The sequence below is a fragment of the Acomys minous genome (assembly GCF_964271855.1).
Source record: "Acomys minous genome assembly, chromosome: 1".
Lineage (NCBI taxonomy): Eukaryota > Metazoa > Chordata > Mammalia > Rodentia > Muridae > Acomys > Acomys minous.
In genome coordinates, this window is record NC_140483.1 from 20,173,749 (window position 1) to 20,195,166 (window position 21,418).

General features: G+C 39.2%; 1 protein-coding gene across 1 annotated transcript in view; it reads left to right on the top strand.

Moving 5' to 3' along the window:
* Positions 1-284: 284 nt before the first annotated feature.
* LOC311602870 (interferon-activable protein 204-like) overlaps positions 285-21,418 on the top strand; it is a 50,824-nt gene continuing 29,690 nt past the window's right edge. Inside the window, exons 1-6 of the mRNA XM_084791512.1 lie at positions 285-549; positions 5,792-6,076; positions 7,651-7,748; positions 8,397-8,564; positions 17,523-17,930; positions 19,454-19,642. Coding sequence (XP_084647638.1) covers positions 5,812-6,076; positions 7,651-7,748; positions 8,397-8,564; positions 17,523-17,930; positions 19,454-19,642 — 1,128 coding nt within the window. The 5' untranslated portion in view covers positions 285-549; positions 5,792-5,811. The remainder of the gene's footprint in view (positions 550-5,791; positions 6,077-7,650; positions 7,749-8,396; positions 8,565-17,522; positions 17,931-19,453; positions 19,643-21,418) is intronic.

Here is a 21,418-nt window from a genome sequence, read left to right on the forward strand (position 1 = left end):
AGCGATGACTTTTATCCTTTTATCTCTGCGATTTCAATCACAAAGATTTCAATCTTCATTCGAATGAATGTATGACTCCTAGTGCCCCACGTGTCAGACTGTTGGATATAAAAGACTCAGTGTTGGAATTTATACCTATATATTTGTAAGAAAAATAACTGAGTGAAGTGAGGCTCGGTTTTTGTAGGGCTTTACTTTTTTTCTAGAAGCTACATCAGAAACAGGAAATAAAGAGTTCTATTTTAAGAGCTGGTGAAATCGAAAGCTATGAGCACTGCTGGGAGGAGTCTTATTTCATCACATCTCTCCCCACAGAGACAGGAAGGGGTAAGACATCCAGCACTGCTCAAGTTAGGACCTTACTTTAACCAAGTCCTTTGTCTTCCCTGTTACTTTGTAAACGCTACATTTTCTCAGCATTTAGTGCTATTGCAAGACCCTCCTGCGTACTTTTTGAGAGATTTATCTTCCCGCTCAAAATAGACGAGCCCCACTTCCTGTCTTGCTGAAGAGCTATAATCTGGACAGTACTGAGAAACTTCCAGAAAGGTAAGTCTTGTTACTGTTATATAAAGTGTAGCTAGCGCTTTGAAACACACGAAAACCACAAGTGATCAGAAGTGGTTCTTCCAGTGGAGAAGGTGGGGAAGCAGGGATAGCTCAGCAGCCCTCAGCACAGTGACCCTGCTGCGGCTTGGTCCTTTTGGCTGATTGAGGAAGGTGGCAGACATATTTGTTCCTCCATATCTGGGCCTTCAGCCAGAAAAGATACATTTTATTGTTGCAGATTATAAAATAAGCTTCCTAAGTATAAGTATCAATAAATGGAAAATGAGAGGAAGGTTTTATTTGCTTTGGCTGGAGGGTGCACAGCAACCTCGTGGCTGTGAAGTGAAGGAGAAGTTAGTGATATGAAAAATTACCGTGAAGTAAAATTGAGTGGAAAGTGATCTGGACATGGAGCTGCATTATCTAGTAATATCTTAATAATATACAACATGAGAGCCAGTGAACATGTGTAATAAATTTTTTCTAAGATTCACAAATGCAGTTATTAAATATATCTTGCTTTAATAAGTATATTTACCACTTCCTTTTGCTCACTATCACTAACGGTAGTAAGAATAGATTTTAGTCACTGGGAGAAATTGTCACCTTGAAAGTTATTCGTTTTGGTTGGTTATATTTTATTTGTTATTATTTTTACTTTCTGGTTATGAGATGCAGGGAATATAAAGGAGAGTTAAATAGAAATTTACTGCTGCCCATTTTTAGAATATTTTAAAGGCTTTCTGTGCTCCCTGGCACAGTACTCCATGTGTACTTGAACTTAACGATTTAAATGTCATTTTCAGAGTTGTATCCAAATTAGACTAATCTTGCTAAGTTTATCCTTTACGTTGCTCAACCTTCTAAAAGTTGTCACCTTACTTATTTAGCAATTGACACACTGTTGTATTGAACATAAAACTGTGGGTTCTACTTTTGATTTTTTTCAAATTCAAAGATATGTGTCCTCTTGCAGATATTTCACGTATGTGTGTGTGTGTGTCTGTGCATGTGTATTTTATGAAAATGTATTCTGTGATTTAAAGAGAGCTGTGAAAAATAAACCAAAATAATAATGAATAGCATGCACTACTCTTAGTAGCTAAATCCATAGTTAAAATTATTATCTTCTTCTAGGATGGGAAGGTTTATCATACTGTGGCATATAATATTTGTTTTTACCTTCAGTTCTATAAAAGCTCTTCTAATATGGACAAAAAGGGTTGTCCTAAGCTTCTAATTAATTTTAGAATGTTAGGGAATATTTTATTAAAAACCTTTAGTTATGTTTCTTAAATAACATTTGGCAGAAATTGTCATTGCACTGGTTAGGTCCTTTGTCATAGGCTGGTAACCAGCAGATTTTTTTTGTTTGCTTCAGCATCACCTAAAATGTCTCTGTCTTACATCAACAAACTGTATGTCCTATTTCATCTATTCCTCAACCTTGTCGATGAACTTCCTGTTTCACCTTTCTTTTTTTATGAGATCTTTATTTGTAAGCATAGGTGCACTTAATCGAGTTTGCATTTTTCATTTTAGAAGAACTACATTATCTTTCTTTCTCAGTACAGTTTTTTAGCTATTTGAGAATTTCACACAGTGTATTTGACTCCTATTCACCCCCTTCCAATAAATGCTTCCTTTGCTGCCCACCCAACTTTGTGCCTCCCTTTATTTTTAAAATCCTTCAAGTACAGTTTGTGCTCAACCAAGCAGGTGTCATTGCTTTAATAAGAAAGGTTCTCCCTCTCCCAGCAGCTGCCAGGCATCAAAAGCTCTTTGATGGCATGGGACTTCGTATCAATCACCCTGCACACCCCACACTTCCTGTTGGGATTTTGTCCAAAGTAAACGTGCACAAGTCATAGCAGCCTTGAGTACCAACCAATGTGCTGCTGCTCAGCCGAGTTCATCAAACACTATGTCCCTGTCATCATCCACTACCTCTGGCTCTTACATTTTTTTTTCCCTCCCTCTCTTTGCCAGGGATTCCTGAGTAGTAAAATCGTGTGATTCCATTTCTCTGCTAATAGTATGCACGGCATCTTCCAGTAGTATAGAAGCTGGCCAGTGGGAATGTAGCTTCCAGGTCAGTACCTGCTGATTTCCCCATGTTCTAGTAGGACTAGACTCAAGAATGTGGTGTCTTTATCAGGTTCTTGAATGCTATTAAGAGCATTGGCAATAACTTTTAATGTTTTAGTGATATATATGCATTATATATATATATATACATATATATATGAAGCTTCTACAGTAGTAGATTTTGATATTAATTTTTTGAAATGAAATTGATGTTACTTACTCTGCTCTCTGTTCCTTCCATTACCCTACCCTGCACTCTCCACCCCACTTAACTTTTATGTTTTCAAAGTTTATGAAAGTAGACATAGAAAGAAATGGGCAAGTGGCTTTCCAGGCAATGAAAAAGAAATGAGCTGAATCATCAATCTTGATACTGGAAGGAGTGTTGTGTATTTTGAAGTGCGGGTTCCTTTCTCTGGGAAGCAGGGCTGAGAATCTGGTCACAGAGTTTTCTTCAGCCTTCTGGAGGCTAGCAGAGGAAGGCTCTGTCCAGAGAACCAGTCACAAAGAAGGCCTCCCGGGCGGGGTGGGAGCTTTCTGGCCAGATCCCCTAGGTGGAAGGAATGCAGGGTGACCATGCAGTTAGCCAGGGTTGAGACAATAGGAGTCCTTGTCTCTTCCAGTGGGGGAAGGGAGCCTCAGAATTCTAAAAGGCCAGGTAACCAACCTCACTTGGTTAAAATAAAAACAGTTAAGAGTCAAAGAGCTAGATCTTAATTCATTAAACTTGATGATAAAAGACAAAGACAAGGAGCTACGGAGGGAAAAACTGGGAGTGACTCCCAGCCCCCCAACCTCTGGAGTTTTTTTTGTTTTGTTTTGTTTTTTGTTTTTGTTTTTGATTTCTCAAGAGAGGTTTTCTCTGTTGAGGCCTGGCTGTCCTAGACCCACTTTGTAGACCAGGCTGGCCTCGAACTCACAGTGATCTTCCTGCCTCTGCCTCCAGAGTACTGGGATTAAAGGTGTGCGCCACCACGCCCGGCAACCTCTGGGTTTTTAAACCAAGGGTGTCTGAATTGCAGGTGTCAGGCCCAGGACACCTCCTGGCTTGCCTCCAGGGCAACTTTCATATGTACTTCTTCAAAGAGTATCTTTTGAAACCTTTTGTGCTGTTTGCTTTGGAAGTGTCCCTGCAAGGAACTAAACACCTTTTGGGGTCTGGTGGGTTGTTGCCAGCAGGGTGTATGCTCACCTATTTCTGAGCATAACGCTTACTTGGAAGGAGCATACCCTCCACCTACAGAGAAAGGCCCACATTGTGCTATGCCCAGATCGTGAGACCCCCAAAAAATCACCAGGACTCGATACCGATGCAATGTACATGAGGACCTTTAATCGACTCAGAGCCGGGCTCTGACCGGACACCAACACAGTGATATCCAGAAAGAGCCCTGATCTCTGGGCTGAGGGTAAATTTATAGGTTCCTATCCCTCCCAGCGCCCCAAAGCAGGGGAGCTCCAACCTGGCAAGCAGCTATTGGATGAGTAACATAAAGAGGTCTAATGTCTAAAGTGACAAGCTATAGGAAAAGGCTACAAGATGACCCATGGCTTGGCTTTCTTTGTTCACTACCTTGTCCAGGGAAGTGACAGGTTTCTTATTAACCCTTTCTCGGGTGAGCAGGAAGGAATGTGGCCATAAAACTGGGTGTCTTATCAACTCTATCTCCGGTGGGACCCTTAGGGTCAGTCACTAGGCAATGCTATCTCTGGCCAGATTATCTCCTGTAGGCCTGTTTCTTGCCCCAGTAAGCCTGAAATCCAATTTTAGTTCTTAATGCTATCTCAATTGAAGCATGACCTCACAAATAAAAATAAACACACATGCAGATTGTCAAGGACTTCTAGTATATTTTAGAAGGGAGAATATTTTTAATAAATTAGGAAACAGAGAATTTTGAGAAAATTTAAGCATGACTTGTAGGGAAAATATTGCTTATGAATGAATAAGACTCACTAAGTCAAGCCTGAGAGAATGAAATTAGGAACCTATTGACATAATTTTGTCCAATAAATTCTACGGTGCTACTATGAAAAGAGTGTTGTGAATTTGACAGTAATGTGAACACAAAGGATCCAGAGAGGACAATCCAAGCCTGGGGAGACAGAATTCTAATGAGAGGTGCTTAAGGAACAGCCAAGTGGACAAGGGTCAGTGCTTTAGCATGGGCCATGTCCCTTTAGCCATTGTTCATCTAGGTGCACTGTAATAGGGTGCAGGCCATTTTAAAGGAGATCAGGATAGATGTGGGGACTTCCTATTGGAACTCTAGGTGAAGGAAATATGGGAGAATTGGGAAATAGAAGGATCCAGAGGGTCCTAGAAACCCAAAAGAAGAACGTCATGACGGGCAGATCTGGACCCAGAAGTTCTGCTCAAACTACTACATCAACCAAGGGCAATATATGCAGTAAACATTGGACCCCTACTCGGACCTTGCCAATGGACAGGACATTCTCCACAGTTGTGTGAGAGTGGGGACTGACTCACATGGACTCTGGTGCCCCATATTTGATCGCTTCCCCTTGGTGGGGAGGTCTGGTGGCACTCAGAGAAAGGATAAGCAGGCTACCAGGATGAGACTTGATAGGCTGTGACCATATGGTGGGGAAAGAGGTACCCTCCTGTCACAGACCTAGGGGAGGGGACTAGGGTGAAAGAGGGAAGGAAGGAGGAACGGGAGGATAGAAGAAAAGGGATAACAATTGAGATGTAATCTGAATAATTTAAATAAATGAATGAATAAATAAATAAATAAAAACGGCAACAAAAATGCCATTTTAGAATGGGAAGACTCAGAAACCCAGAGGCAAATATTCAGTGAGAGGCTTCAGCACAAAAAAAGAATGGGACAAGGACTTAGTACTCACAGCCCATACTCAAAACACTGCAGCACTGCTGGTTCAATCCTTTTCTTCCACCACAACTGTCCCTGACCTACTTTGGATAGGGGGGAAGATTTTCCTAGACTTGTTTATAAAAGAGAAGTTCTACATATATGTTATACAGTGGTACATTTTGGATTTAATTGTCTATGTATCACACATATTATGGACAACATCATCAAGTAGGGTCATTTGCTGACAAGAGAATATACTGTTTTTGAAAATGTGTGTGTATGTATGTAGTCCTGTGTCCATTTTTATCTTCTAGGCACCTCCATAATTTGAGAGATGGCAAGTGAATACAAAAAAATTGTCCTTCTAAAAGGATTTCAGAACATGGAAGACTACCAGTTTAGGACAATCAAGTCCTTACTGAGAGCAGAACTAAAGCTAACTAAGAAAATGCAAGATGAGTATGACAGGATTCAGATGGCTGACCTGATGGAGGACAAGTTCCCAAAAGATGCTGGACTGGATAAGCTGATAGACGTGTGCAAAGACATTGAAGAACTTGAAGACCTTGCAGAAAACCTTAAAACAGAGAAGGCAAAAGGTAACAGAGGAGGGAGAACCCTGGACTCTTACCCTTTCTCCATCCTTCCCGGACTTGTTAGCTCACTGCAGTTATCAGAGTGGATATGCCCCTTTTTCCATTGTGTGCCTTAGAAATTATAGGGGTTGAAGCATTTTGGAAATCAACACGTTGATGATTTGGATCATGTCTCCCTGGCAAGATGGCCATGCCAGGCTACAGAGGAAGAGGTTACAGCTAATACACAGATAAGACTTGATAGGCTGATGTCAGATATTAGGGGAAGAGGGCTCCCGTGTCTGAGCACTAACAGAGGGAAGGAGAGGGCATGAGGGAGGGAGGGGGGATCGGGAGGGAATGAGGGGGGGGGCTACAATCAGGATGTGAAGAATTTAAACTGCAGACCAAGCAGGTAATTTATATTGCTAATCCCACCATATGGGACTAGCTCTGAGACTGGCTGAAACATGAATGTCTAGGCATAGATAATGACTCTTGTTAACTAAAGAACACCTATGAGACATCCTTTCTTAGAAAGAAATTTGGTATATTTTAGGGTAGACATCTTTTGTGTTTGAGGTAAATAAAATAAGAAGCAGTTGTTGAGACAGCTTAGATCATCCAACGTGGTAGAAAAACTAAAAAATAAAGTAAAAGTTGAAAATGCTATTTAAAACATCTAAATAGAGTACATGTAATAATTAACTGTCTTATCCATTCATTAAGATCTTTTCTGGTAAAAATATGATCTAATATTTAAGGAGAAGTATGAATCTTAGAGATGTGAAGAGGTTCCTTTTTATAAAGTCACTGAGTTTATTATAATGGATATGTTGGTTTACAACTTTACACCCTGCCAGTTAGCATAAGAATGCTCTACAGGGAGACCTGCATATTGAGAACACCCTAAGTTATACAGAAAAATGTATCCTCAGTACAGAGATAAGAAGGCCAAATCCAATGTTACTACGTTGCTTTTTTTCTTGCATCAAAAAATCAAATCATAATTTCTTTCTTTCTATGATTTAGAATGATTCTCTTTATAAGGTAACCTACTGTTTTTATTTTTAAAAATTTCAGGTTCTCAAAGTAAGTCTGTGGGATAAGAGGGTTGGGACAGGGTTGGACTGATATAAACAGAAGTCCCCAAGATGAAGAATCTGTGTCTACTACACATGGGAAGGGCAAAGACACCCTAAGGCAAGGCCTGTGCCTGACTAGGTACTGTGGGCTGCCTTCCCTGCAGCATAAGAAAGTAATCACATAGACACAGAGAGAGACAAAACAGTTCTTAAAATTGTCTTTCTGGTTGTGAGTCCCTCAGGAACTGTCATAGGAGAGGGGAATAAGGGGAAAATGGGAGGGAGGGAAGAATGGGAGGAGACAAGGGATGGGATAACCATTGAGATGTAACAAGAACAAATTAATAAAATAATATATATCTTGGAAAAAAATTGTCTTTCTGTAAAACCATCAATGAACATGAAATGAACTAGCAATTTCATTTTTAAAGAGAAGGAAAATAATAATTCTGAATGAACTTCAGCCATCTTAACTATATCCTTGGCTTTACTGTGTTTTCTTTATTCCTACAGTGAAAAAGCAAAAGAAAGGAGGAAAACAAGGTGAACCCAACAGTTCCCAATCTATGCCCACCAACAATGAATCAAACAAGAGTAAACCCTCTTCAACGGTAAAGTGACAAATCTCCTACAGAATAGTTGCTACTCAGGTTTTCCCCTTCGTTGGTTCTTTAAGAACATTTAGCACACTATCTGGTCCAAGGCTCTAGTGAGAATGGGGTTCTAAGTCGATAAATGTATAGTGACCTGTCACTCATTTTGTTTCATATTTACTGTGTGCTCTAACTTGAGCCCCAATGATGCAAACATGAAATCACTACATGGCTTAAAGATACTACTGAAAAGTGGTTGCATTGGGATGTGGTGCTTAAAACGACTAAACCTAAGGTAGACTTTGTAAATCTACATCTGATGCTCTTCTGCCACTCCTGGCATAAGTAGAGTGACATGAATGCAGTGTTTCTGCTCCTCTGTGAGGCAATCCTACATGTCTACTATGTCAGGGTTTCTATTGCAGGAAAGAGACACCATGACTAGGGCAACTCTTATAAAAGAAAGCAAATATAATTAAAATCCAATAATAAAACAAAGATTCTTGTAATCTTGAAAATATTGTGCTTTATTTAATATTAAAGACATCACTAAGTGCTGGGGATAAAAACTGTAAAGAAGAGCACAACTTACTGTATATAAGGCCTGGGGTTCAATTTCCAGCACATGAGAGAATCAAGAGTGAAAGCTGAATGATGTTCTTTCAGACGAAGAGAAAACAACCCACAAAAGCTGAAGGTGGGAAGAAAAGGATGCTTACCCAGGAACAGACTGGGCTTCCAGAGCCTTCAAGAACCAACACACAAAATGATGAAAGTTGTCTCCAGACTCCTCATAAGCCTCCACCAACACCATCCACCAGTTCCTCAAAGAAGGTACCACTTTTCCATGCTCAATGCTTACCCTTTCCTAGAACATATCACTGGGCTCACCACAACCTTGGAAAAACTTCTCATCAATCTCTTACTGCACAGATTTTTCTCATATAATTAAATATCTCATTAAATTATGTAATTATGTATGTAAGTATATTATGGTGCATGTTTTTTTCTCCTGGACAAAAGCTCCTGGAATGATGACTCATCAGATTTAACATATATTTACAGATACCTAGACCATAGAGCTAGGCTCTTCTCTGACAAGTCCATAACTTAAAATAATCCACTTATACTAATCTACACTCTGTCACTTGGCTGGCTACCTCTGTTCAGGTACCATGGGTCTGGCCTTCTCATATATTCCTAGGTGAATTTACTGCACTTGGTTCTATCCTAGAGTCATTTCTGCATGTCATATGCCTTGCCTTCTATTTTACCCTTACTTATAGGCCAGAGCATTTTTAATTGACAGGAAATGTATCTATAAAATAAGCAAGATATTCTCTTTACATATATGTATCTATGACATGATTTCTAATGCTGTCAACCAATTCTCTGCTTGGCGTTCAGAAAAATTTATAGGGGAGATAGACAGAGACACAAGAGTATACCAATCTGCCATTCCCTAGTTTCTTCTCAGACCCTTTTCTTTTGCTAGTGACCTAACTTCTAAGGTTATTGTCACCATTCTATGCTCTTCTCAGCAGGTGTTTTGAGGCATGATGATTCCCTGTTTGGGAAAGCTTTATCCCCATCCATTCACTGATCAGATGCTGTATAACTGTAATAGTCACTTTGGCTGAGAGTCAGCTTCAGGGCCCCGCCAGGCATATACCAAACACCCCCAGCTATTCCTCATCAAAGGGAATGGCTTCCTGTTACCATTCTGATGAGTTCTTAATATAATTACAGTGACTAGAACTTCTCATCTGATCTCCTAATAATGCAGTTATTTAATGTTATCATCTTTCCTCAGGTGTATTTTGAGACCCTGACTACAATTTACACCAGTCTCCTTATTCTGCTACATGGCACAATTGTACTGAACACTTTGTGTGACCAACATTTCATCCTTTTAAATAATAGATCCTGTTATTTAGCATGGGAAATCCTTAGGAACATCTAATTATCCATCTTCATGAATGCTGACAGCAATAGGATTGGAAATATATACAATCCTGGAAAACGGGTAACTATCAGTGACACATTTGGCTTGAATGGCATCCATTTCATAGCAATGGTTACATTTGAGAAGACTTGTATCTTGAAGGGTCAAAACCATACAAAGAAACCAGTAAATATGGCCATTACAATTACATGGGAAGTATTTGCATACTAACTTAACTTCATTTTTAATCAAGCTCTACAATTTTAATATCTTATACTTCTTCTAAGATTAAAAAGTGTAGTGAAGACCCTAGCTAAACCTGTTGCCTGAAGTACAAGTGTTTCTCACATACGTAGCAGTTTTATTTAACTTGAATTATTTTCATTTTAAAGATCTAAACAAAGGTTTAAATGACTTTGGATGAGCTTCAGGCATTCTGGTCCAGCACTCTGTCAAATGAGCTACATCTCCTTTCACCAGAATTCATGTATATGAATTATTTTTAGCCTTTTAAAAATTCACTCTACAGCCTAATTGCAGTCCTCTCCCTCCTTTCCTCTCAGTCCCACTCTCAATTTCCCCATTCCCTTATCCTAAGAGAAAGGAAGCCCCACATGGGTACCAGCCACACAGGTAAGTCAAGCTGCATCAGAACTAGGTGCATCCTCTCCCACTGAGGCCAGACAAGGCAGCCCATCTATGTGAAAGGGTTTCTAAGACAAGAAACAGAGTCAGAGAACCTCTGCTCTAATTGTTAGGGGACCCAGATGAAAAACGAAATACACATTTTGCTACATATGTGTGAGGGCTCTAGGTCCAGCTCATGCCTGCTGCATGCTCTTTGGATGGTGGTTCAGTCTCTGGGAGACCCCATGGCCCCAATTAGTTGATTCTGTAGATCTTCTTGTGGTATCTTTGACACTTCTGGCAGCTCCCTCTATCCTTCCTCCCACTCTTCCACAAAACTATCTAGTTTGGCTGTGGGTCTCTGCATCTGTTTCTCTCAGCTGCTAGATTAAGTCTCCTAGAAGAGTCCAGTCTACAAGCATAGATATTATCATTTATAGTGTCCAAGGTTGGCTTTCGTGCATGGAGCGGGTCTCATGGAGTGGGCCAGTCATTGGTTAGCCATTCGCTTGATCATCCCTGAAGTACCTGTAGGCAGAAAAAAAACTTTGCATAGAAAGTGTTGTGGATGGGTGTTGACCCCTCCTTCCCTTGGAAGTCCTTCCTGGCTACAGGAGGTGGCAACTTCAGGCGCCATATCTCATGCTGCTAGGAGTCTCAGTGAGAGTCACCCCCACAGACTTCTGGAAATGCCACCCCCACTGCTTTCTGTTCTCTATTTGAACCATTCTCCCTCTCCATTACTGATCTCTACCCTTATTTCCTTCCCTACCCCTCTACCACCCAGTTCCCTCTCTCCATCTACTTCAGATATCTGTTTTATTTCCCCTTCTGAGTGACATTCAAGCATTCTCTATTGGGCCTTCCTTGGTATTTGGCAGCATTGGGTCTCTGGATAGTAGCCTGATTATCATGTTCTTTAAGGCTAATAGTCACTTATAAGTGAGAACATACCGTGCGTATTTTTCTGGCTATGGGTTATGTCACTCAAGATGATCTTTTTCTAGTTCCATCCAATTGCCTGCAAATTTCAAGATGTCCTTGTTTGTACTATCTGAATAGTATTCTATTGTATAAATGTACCACATTTTCCTTTTATTTTTTTGAAATCTCACTTTTTAAAAACTTTACATCTTGGTCATAGCCCCATCTTTCTTCTCCTCCCAGTCCTACCCTGCATCACTCTCTCCCTCTCCCTTCCTCTGTTCCTCAGAAAAGAGGATACTCCCTTCCCATCCCAGCTCATCAAGTCACATCAGGATTGTACACGTGTTCAGTCCTGCTGGGGTGTAGGTGGGGTGATCAAAAAGCTGGCATCAGAATACATATCAAAGATAGCCCCTGTTCCCCTCAACAAGAGGATCCACACGAAGCCTGAGCTGCTCATTGGCTACATCTGTGTAGGGGCCTGAGGTCCAGTCCACACATGGTCTTCGGTTGGTGCTTCAGTCTCAAGAAGCCCTTCTGGCTCCTGGCAGTTTTTTCTGTTGGTCCTTCTTGTGGCGGCCAGATCCTTTGCTCCTTCCCCCAACTTTGCCATAAGACTTCCTAGACATCGCCCCATGCTTGACTGTGAGTCTCAGGATCTATTTTGTAGTACTGCTGGGTAGAGCCTCTCAGAGGACAGCTCTGCTAGGATCCTTTCTGCAAGCAGAGCAGAGTATCTTTAATAGTGTTAGGGGTTGGCTCTCTTCCATGGGGTTGGGTCTGGGGTTGGGCTAGGCATTGGTTGGACATTCCCTCAATCTCTACTCTGTCTGCTCTATCTTTATCCCTGCACATCTTATAGATAGGGTAAATTTTGAGTCGAGATTTTTGTGGGTTTGTTGGTGTTCTCTTCCCTTACTAGGAGTCTTGTACAGTTAAAGGGTGTCCGCTCCAGACACTATAAATGCTGCTACTAGGAGTCTGTGCCAAAGTCCTCCTCATACTCTTCCAGGGACCTACACTCACTTAGATCTCCAGCTTGTCACAGAGATGCCACCACCCACCGTTTCTTTTCCTTCAGATCTCCAGAATCTGGATATCTCCAGATCTCCAGCCTCATATCTCTTTGCACATCCTCTCCTACCTTGTTCCTCCTCTCCTACCACTAACTCTGTCTTTTCATTTTCCCCTTCTGAGCGATATTTTAGCATCCTCCCTTGGATCCTCCTTGTTACTTATCTTCTTTGGGTCTGTTCATTGTAGTATGTTTATCATGCATTATATGGCAAACGCCCACTTATAAGTGAGTATATACCATGTGTGACTTTCTGGGTCTGGGTTACCTCACTCAGGATGATCTTTTCTAGCTCCATCCATTTGCCTGCAAATTTCATGATTTCTTTGTTTTTAATAGCTGAGTACTATTCCATTATGTAAATGTAGCATAGGTTTTTAAAAATCCATTCTTTGGTTGAGGGGCATCTAAATTATTTCCAGATTCTGGCCATTGCAAATAAAGCTGCTATGAACATAGTTGAGCAAATGTACTTGTACGGTGAGACATCTTTTGGGTATATGCCCAAGTGGTATAGCTGGGTCTTGAGGTCGAACTATTCCTAAATTTCTGAAAAAGCACCAGATTGATTTCAAACTGGTTGTACAAGTTTGCTCTTCTACCAGCAATGGAGGAGTGTTCCCATTTCTCTACATCCTTGCCAGCACGTGCTGTCAGTTGAGTTCTTGATCTTAGTCATCCTGAAAGATGTAAGATGGACTCTCAGAGTCATTTTGATTTGCATTTCCCTGATGACTAAGGACACTGAGCATTTCTTTTTGTGCTTCTTGGAGATTTGAGATTCCTGTTGAGAATTCTCTGTTTAGCTCTGCTCACCATTCTTTAAGTGGATTGTTTGTTTGTTGGTGTTTTAATGGTTTGAGTTCTTTAAATATTTTGGTTATTAGCCCTTTGTTGAATGTAGAATTGTAGTGGATATAAACGTGTTTTTGTTTTGATTCCAAGTGTGGGATGTGAAACAGACTTGTGTGACACTGTGCAGTGTTTTTCCACTGAAAACAAAGTTGTGAGAGAACAGATGATGTTTGTCCACTGGAAGAGGAATCATTTCTTGTGGGGGCATGGTCTTTGCCAACTGATAAAATCCTAGTACGGACTCTGAGAGGAGATATATACATACATACACATACAGATATAATATCCCAAAACAAGAAGCAGGGTTTTTTGGTCTTGGCTGTTCATCATTCCACTGTAAGACACTTCTTTTTTCTTCTTTTTTTTCTTCTTTTTTATTTTTTATTTTTTTAATTTATTCATATTACATCTCAGTTGTTAGCCCATCCCTTGTATCCTCCCATTCCTCCCTCCCTCCCGCTTCCCCTCCTACTCCTCTCCCCTATGTCTGTGTCTGAGGGGGACCTCCTCCCCCTGTATATGCTCATAGGGTATCAAGTCTCTCCTTGGTGACCTATTATCCTTCCTCTGAGTGCCACCAGGCGTCTCCATCCAAGGGACATGGTCAAATATGGGGCGCCAGAGTTTGTGTGAAAGTCAGATCTCCTTCTCCACTCAACAGTGGAGAATGTCCTGTCAATCGGCTAGTCTGGGTAGGGGTTCGAAGTTTACTGCCTATATTTTCCTTGGCTGTTGCCATAGTTTGCGGAGGATCCTAGGGCCCAGACCCGCCTGTAGTTTTCCAGGACCCGCTGGATCCTTCTATTTCCTCATTATCCCAGGCTTCTCACACCTAAAGTCTCAATAGGGTGTCCTCCCCTCTGACCCACTTTCCTGGTAGGTACAGTTTTTCATGGGGACGTACACCTTGGACTAGTGTCTCGATATAAGTGAGTATACACCATTTAGCTCTTTTTGCTTCTGGGTGAACTCACTCATTATGACAATTTCTAGATCAATCCATTTGTCCACAAATAAGAATGGATCCAGTGAAGGCTTCGAGGCTCAGGCTCCAGCTGCTGCTCTGGGTTCCAGCGACTGGGGCTACAATCACCTTTGCCGAATTAATGGTGTGTGTTGCTTTGCTGGTGTGGAATTATTTATTTCCTGTGTTTTCTTGGCTGTAGTTAATCTCCTTGAATTGGAGTTTTTCCTTCTAGTATTTTCTGTAGATCTGGATTTCTGTATCGATATTGTTTAAATTTGGTTTTGTCTTGGAATATCTTGTTTTCTCCATTGATGGTGACTGAGAATTTTGCTCAGTATAGTAGTCAAGATTGGTATCTGTGGTCTCTTAGAGGCCGTAAGACACCTGTTCTCACCCTGCCACCTTTCAGAGTCTCTGTTGAGAAGTTGGGTATAATTCTAATAGGCCTGTCTTTGTATGTTACTTGGCCTTTTTCTTTTGCAGCTTTTAATGTTCTTTCTTTGTTTTGTACATTCAGTGTTTTGTTTTGATTATGATGTTGCAGGAGGGTTGTCTTTTTGGTCCAATCTAATTTTGTAAGTTTCTTGTATGTTTATAGGCACCTCATTCTTTAGGTTGGGAAAATTTTCTTCAATGTTTTTGTTGAAAATATTTTCTGGTCCTTGGAGCACAGACTCTGCATCTTCTTCTATTCCAATTGTCCTTTGTTTTGTTTTGTTTTGTTTTGTTTTTTTGATTTGTTTTGTTTTGTTTTGTTTTGTTTTTTTCATAGTCTCCTAGATTTCCTGGACGTTTTCTGTCAGGAATTTTAACATTTCTTTGACTGATGTATTAATTTTTTCTATCTTCCCTGCCTGAGATTCTTTCTTCTATCTTTTTTACTCTATTGGTGGTGGTTGTGTCTGTTGTTCCTCTTTTTTCCCCTATGGTTTTCAACTCCAGGATTCCCTCAGTTTCTGCTTTCTTTGTTGCTTCTACTTTCATTTTTAGGTCTTGAACAGATTTATCTATTTCCTTCACCTGTTTAATTGTATATTACTTTATTTCTGTACGAAATTTATAACTGTCCTCTTTAAAGGACTCTATCACCTTTATAAGATTGTACTTAAGGTCATTTCCTTGTGTTTTGGTTGTGTTGGGATATCCAGGGTTTATTGTAATAGGATAGCTGTGCTCTGAAAGCTGCCATATTGTCCTGGATCTTGTTGTTGTTTCTTAAGTGAGCCTTTAGCCACCATGCTGTCCCTGATGTTCCTGGTGTAGCAGGCATCAAGAAAGCAGCCTTGGGCTGGACAATGAAATGCAGGGAGCTGTGCAAGTCTTAAAGCAGTTGTGTGTGACCCAAGGGACCCACCCGTGGCACCAGGAAGGGTCTAACCTGGATGTTCCTGGTACAGCAGGCCTGATGATGGCAGGCAGAGGTGTGGCTCTGGGGGTTAGCATCAGCTCAGTGCAGCTGGGCATGTGCCAGAGGACAAGGAGAGCAGGGAGATGGGGGTGGGGGGGAGATGGGTCTAATCAGGACGTTACTAGTGCAGCAGGACTGGTGAATTTCTGGGACCAGAAAATGGAGCTTGGAGGGAGCATGAAAATGACAACACACAGCTCAGAATACCTGGGCATGCCCCAGGGGACCTGGCACACAGGGGGAATGTCCATTTGTGTGTGGGGGTGGGGTCTTATTTTTTGCTTTGTTTGGGAACTTTTTTTGTTTGATTTGGTTTTATTTTTTTATTTTTATTTTATCTTTTGAGAGTGAGAAAAAGAACATAATGTTGAATGAGGAGCGGGGAGGATGTGGGAGGAGTTGAGGGAGGGGAATCGTGATTGGTATATGTTGTATGAAAAACATATTAAATAAAAACAATAGGGAAATGCCAATTCTCGGAGGATAAAAACATAGTGAAGGAAGTTAAAGAATTTGTGGAAGTCTAGGCAGACACCATTCTGCAGAAACTGAGAGTGATAAGAAGTGAGCTGTAATTATTATTATGTGTTTATTTTTCCCTGCTCAAGCTACTTTCACTTTGGATTGTCAAAAGTTTTGCAATATTAAGTATCAGGGTTAGCTTAAAAACATATTTTTATAAGTATGTAGAATTTTTTCTAGTGTAACATCATATAATAGTTATTAGTTTATTGTTTGTTTTATATCAGGCCTATCTTTCTAAGTCCATAATTTAAAATGCATATAATATTCAATAGATACAACAGCATTTATGTTTTTTTTTTACATGATTCATTATACATTATCCACTACCACAAACTAAGTTCCATTTTCAATGAATATCTTTGAAATGGGTACATTATAGTTCATTTTATGTTCTCATAATAGCCCACTAATTGTTTTATGCATATCCTATGTTTTCCTTTGAATCTAGTAATTGCTACTTGTTTACTTATATACTAGTCACCATGAATAACTGTATTGCTTTTTGTTTTTTTATGTAATAGTAATTGATTACACTGATAAAGAATTAGGTCCAAGTGAACGCCGATCATGCGTAGGTGATGACTGTGTGTGACATGATAGATGGTACTATTCACATCCCCTTGGGTCTGTGAAGACAACAACACTATCTTCATATACTTAAAACCTATGAAGTTCACAGCTTTTCATTGCTTTGCATACTGTCTTATAGTTAGGCAATCTCCTCTCCATTGAAATACTCCACTAAAACCCAGTGAGTCCAGACTACTGTGCCGAAAGGGATCAGATATCTATCAATATCTCTCTGATTTTATAAATCTCTGCCTTTGAGGAAAATCTCTATGCGTATTGTTTAGGGACATGGCTCTAACCAAACTAACTCTATTTGAGTCTATTTAAAAAAAGGGGCTGTGAGCTAGCTAGGGCTTTTTTCATAATTTAATCATATCAGACTGTTATCTCCTGTGGAGATACACTGGGATTTGTACCCTCAGAATAACCTGCAGAGAGGCCAGTGGTAACTAAAGACCTTCGACATCTTTATGATATATGACAGTTGTTCTCTATGCTCAACAATATTTAATTTTCCATGTTTATATTCTTTGGCCATAAGAGTAAAGGATATATTTGAATTAATTATATTTTTACTTATATGTCATAAAACTGCTCTCAACAGCTTGTGCTGTAGTTATGCTCAGCATTTTTGTTTGTGTTAGAAAGATTACTCTGGTTTTCAGTGAGAATGTTCAAACATCAGTGGGTGAAGTCCATTGCTCTAATCCATTTGCCTTTTGGCCAGTTAAAGAATTCCTCTTTAGCTTATCTTCAGTTCTACGAATACATAAAAATTGTCAAGAAAAATGTTGACATTGAGATTCATCTTATGTGAAGGTTGATTTGTATTTGCTGCTAAACTTTTATGTTTCTATTTCTGTATTTGTTCAACCCAAAACCAAAAACCACAGACCCCAAATCAGAGCACTGCCAGAGGTGCCGTTCTCCAAAAGGATGTCATGACAGTGATGGTGCTTAAAGCAACAGACCCATTTGAATACGAGTCATCAGAACATAGAATGAAGACCATGTTTCATGCTACAGTGGCTACTGTGAATGAGTATTTCCACGTGAAAGTTTTCAACATCTATCTGAAAGAGAAGTTCACAAAAAATAATGTCATCAAGATCTCCAATTATGTCAAGAGCAAAGGAATCCTGGAGATAAATGAAGATTCCTTTGTGGTTGATGCTGGACCTGACGAAAAGATTGAAGTCCCCAACAGTGTTATCAAAAGAGCAAATGAAACTCCCAAGATCTCTGATATTCGCAAGGGCGTTTCTGGAGCACTGTTTTATGGCTTGTTTACATTACACAAGGTAATGCCTGAAAACTTGTTTTCTCAATTTTTCTCCACCAACATCTAGAATTAAATATGACCCATGTCCAGTCACTGTTTAATGAAAATATTGTAACACAACACTCAGCTTGGGCCTGGGGTAGAAGGAGAAATCATCCCACATATTAGGGAATAACAGTGGGTGATTTTTTAACACTCTACTTCCGAAGATATATCTGAAAGAGCTCTCTGAAAATGATTTATGAAGAAAGTTCATTTTACTAGTTGCAAATACCTACCCTCAGTCACAGTGAGCAGGAATATAGAACAGCACACAGGGTGACGACATGCTAACAGCCTCTGTTTTTTAAACTGTACTACAACTATACAATATTCATTCTTTTCTTTCTGTAAAATTTTTTCTAAAAATTTCCTGAACAAGAGTGAATATTAACTGTGACATGTATTTGGAGTCATAAATAGATTAGTTAGCATTCTCTTGAGCTCAAAATCACTCAGTAGAATGAAGCTATTATCTCTGAAGATAGTAGGTGTAACCATTTAATGTTGATACCTGTATCTTAATTAATTGATTATTTCTGATTAGCTTAGCAACTGAGAACTACTGTGTGGAATGACATACAGTCTAGATTCACTAGATTTCATATATATATATATAGAGAGAGAGAGAGAGAGACAGACAGACAGACAGACAGACAGACAGAGAGACAGAGGGAGACAGAGACAGACACACACACACACACACACACACACACACACACACACACACAGAGAGAGAGAGAGAGAGAGAGAGAGAGAGAGAGAGAGAGAGAGAGAGATCATTGATGCATCAATAGCCAAATTCAAGGTATTAGAATGCAGTTTTTAAAAATTGACAACTTTGTAGGACTCAACAAATGTTTCATAAACTTGGCAGCTTTATGGCTCTTTAGTTTATCTTCTTTTTAAAGATTCTTTATTTTAAATCCAATACTTCATAGCACACTATTTAAAGACTATGCATATGCAATTGAAAAGTGGATGCACAATAGCTTAAGTGAAGGGCAATACAGTATAAACTAGGTAATATTAGCTTACTTGGACATGATACTGGAAAAAAGATATTAAGAGGTTCTAAATGAGTGAATTATTAGAATCTTACCTGATATATAGATTTCCAATAACCTACCAAATGAAGGAATGGTAGGAGCAAACGCGATTTCATCCCTTTATAAGCAGAAGGTACAAGGATGGCTGCCCAAAGTCCTGATTCCTGGATCACAAGTAATTTACAGGGACCTGGGCTGTTGAGGGATGAAAAGCAGTGGAAAACAGGAAGAAGCTTTATTGTCTTGGCACTCCCAGGCAGAAATCTCCAAGTCAAAAGAGTAAATCATTATAGTAATAAAAAATTCTTTGAGATGACTTCGCTGAAGATACCTGTATGCCTGTGTCTGTAACAGGTTTCATATCTTCCTATGATTTTGTCCTGAAAAACATTTCCTTTGAATATGTAGCAATGAGATATATTTTATAAAATGAATGCTAATTTTAATTTTGCAGAAAAACGTGAAGCCAAAGAACACTATCTATGAAATAAAAGATAACACAGGAAATATAGATGTGGTGGGTAACGGAAAGTGGTACAACATCAAATGTGAGGAAGGAGATAAACTCCGACTCTTCTGCTTTCAACTGAAAACAATTGACAAGCAACCAAAGTTAGTGTGTGGAGACCACAGCTTCATTAAGGTAGGAAGTAGACTGGGAATGGATTGGCCAAAGAGGACATTGCCTTTTTTTTTTTTTTTTAAAGATTCTGAATGTAAAATGTTTGGTATGTTACATAGACAATTCTGTATCTGGAAGAGAGAATTCAAATGATATCCTTATACTCATTTCTATGGGGAAGAATTTTTCATGGATAATTAAGAAATTATCCAAAAGTATTGTATATATGTTTTTAAAAAATCAAGATGTGTAAAGACTTTAGAATGGCATGGAAGTACATTTCAGTAGTGATCAAGAGCAAGGATTCTGAGTAAATCTGATGTGATTAGAATGCCAGCTTCAACAATTAAGAGCTGGCTGATACTGAAGACATTTAACTTTCAATCTGGACTCCAAGGGAAGAAATGCCTATATATTTATAAGCTATTACAGTGTGTAGCACATCATGAGAAACGAGTAGGTAGTAGGCATTATTTTCTTAACTGGGTGAAGACACTAGAGAAAGAGAGATATCTAAAATATAGACATGACATGGAAGTATACCACAGTGTGAATTAACACTATTAATTCCACTACCTATGAAAGACAAACTCTCTGATAATGTGGTGCCAAAGGGCTGTTTAAAAGAGTAAGATAAATGTAGCATTTCCAGAAATAAGGAAATGGATCATCATTGTGAAATAGGTAAATGTTGAAAGGTTTTATGAGGGTGAGTACTTAGTCACTTTGACATATTAGTAAAAAGTATTTTTATACCTGTCTTGGTAATTTGTGTTGCAGAGAAACTTGGGAGGCAGAAATATTAGTTAGATACAACTGTGTGTTATTGTATGGTTTTGTATTATATATGTGCATCAAATATTGAGGAAATCTATAAGCTGCTCATGAAATCATTGATAATTTGAAAATCACCATAGATTTGCACCATTAAAATATCCAAAGCCTATGGAACATGACTTTAAAAATGAGGTGGTGACATTACCAAGACATCATAGAACATATTTCATAATTGTAGTAAGCAGAGAAAAAAATAAATGGGGCTTTAGTAAATGAAGAGGACTAATATTTAAGAATAAAGACCCTTATGGTTTTATATCCAGTTTGGTAACAGTGGTGAGAGAGAAAATGGGTTAAAAAACATCCAAAGCAATTCAGAGATAGCATAAAGAAACTTGATAAATGGAGCTGATACTAACACTGAGAATGAAGAACATGGCCTGGGGTGTGGAAGTATGCTCAGGATGATGATGATGTTCAACTGCCTATAGAAAATTTAGTAAATATCTATAAATCTTTATTGGTACATAGAGATATAGACATGCAGATTTGAAATAAAAAATAAAGTTGTATGTATTTTTAAATTTAGAGATAGTTAACAAATCCTGTACTTGGATTATATCTTTAAAAAAGTATGATTGATGTTACATTTATACTAAAGAGACTATTCACCAAATATTGACTATGAGTTGGGACTTTAAACATCAATAGAGACATAGTAATTATTGCCATTAATAATTATACATTCATAAATGTAGCCACAAATGCTCAGGAATAGATAAAGGTAAAGGAACCTAGATCAACCTAGGCTACCCTACACTGAGTACATAGAACAGTCGTGGTAGTTAAGGATCACAAGACAGTAGAGATATAGTTAGAGGTCAGGTATATTACAAATGAAGGTAAACAAATGGAGAGATCAAGATACAATGAAATGCAGATAATAGAACATTTGAAGGAGGAATGAAGTCAACATAGTTCATGACGGACACAGATGAACTCTTGTGGAACAACTACATT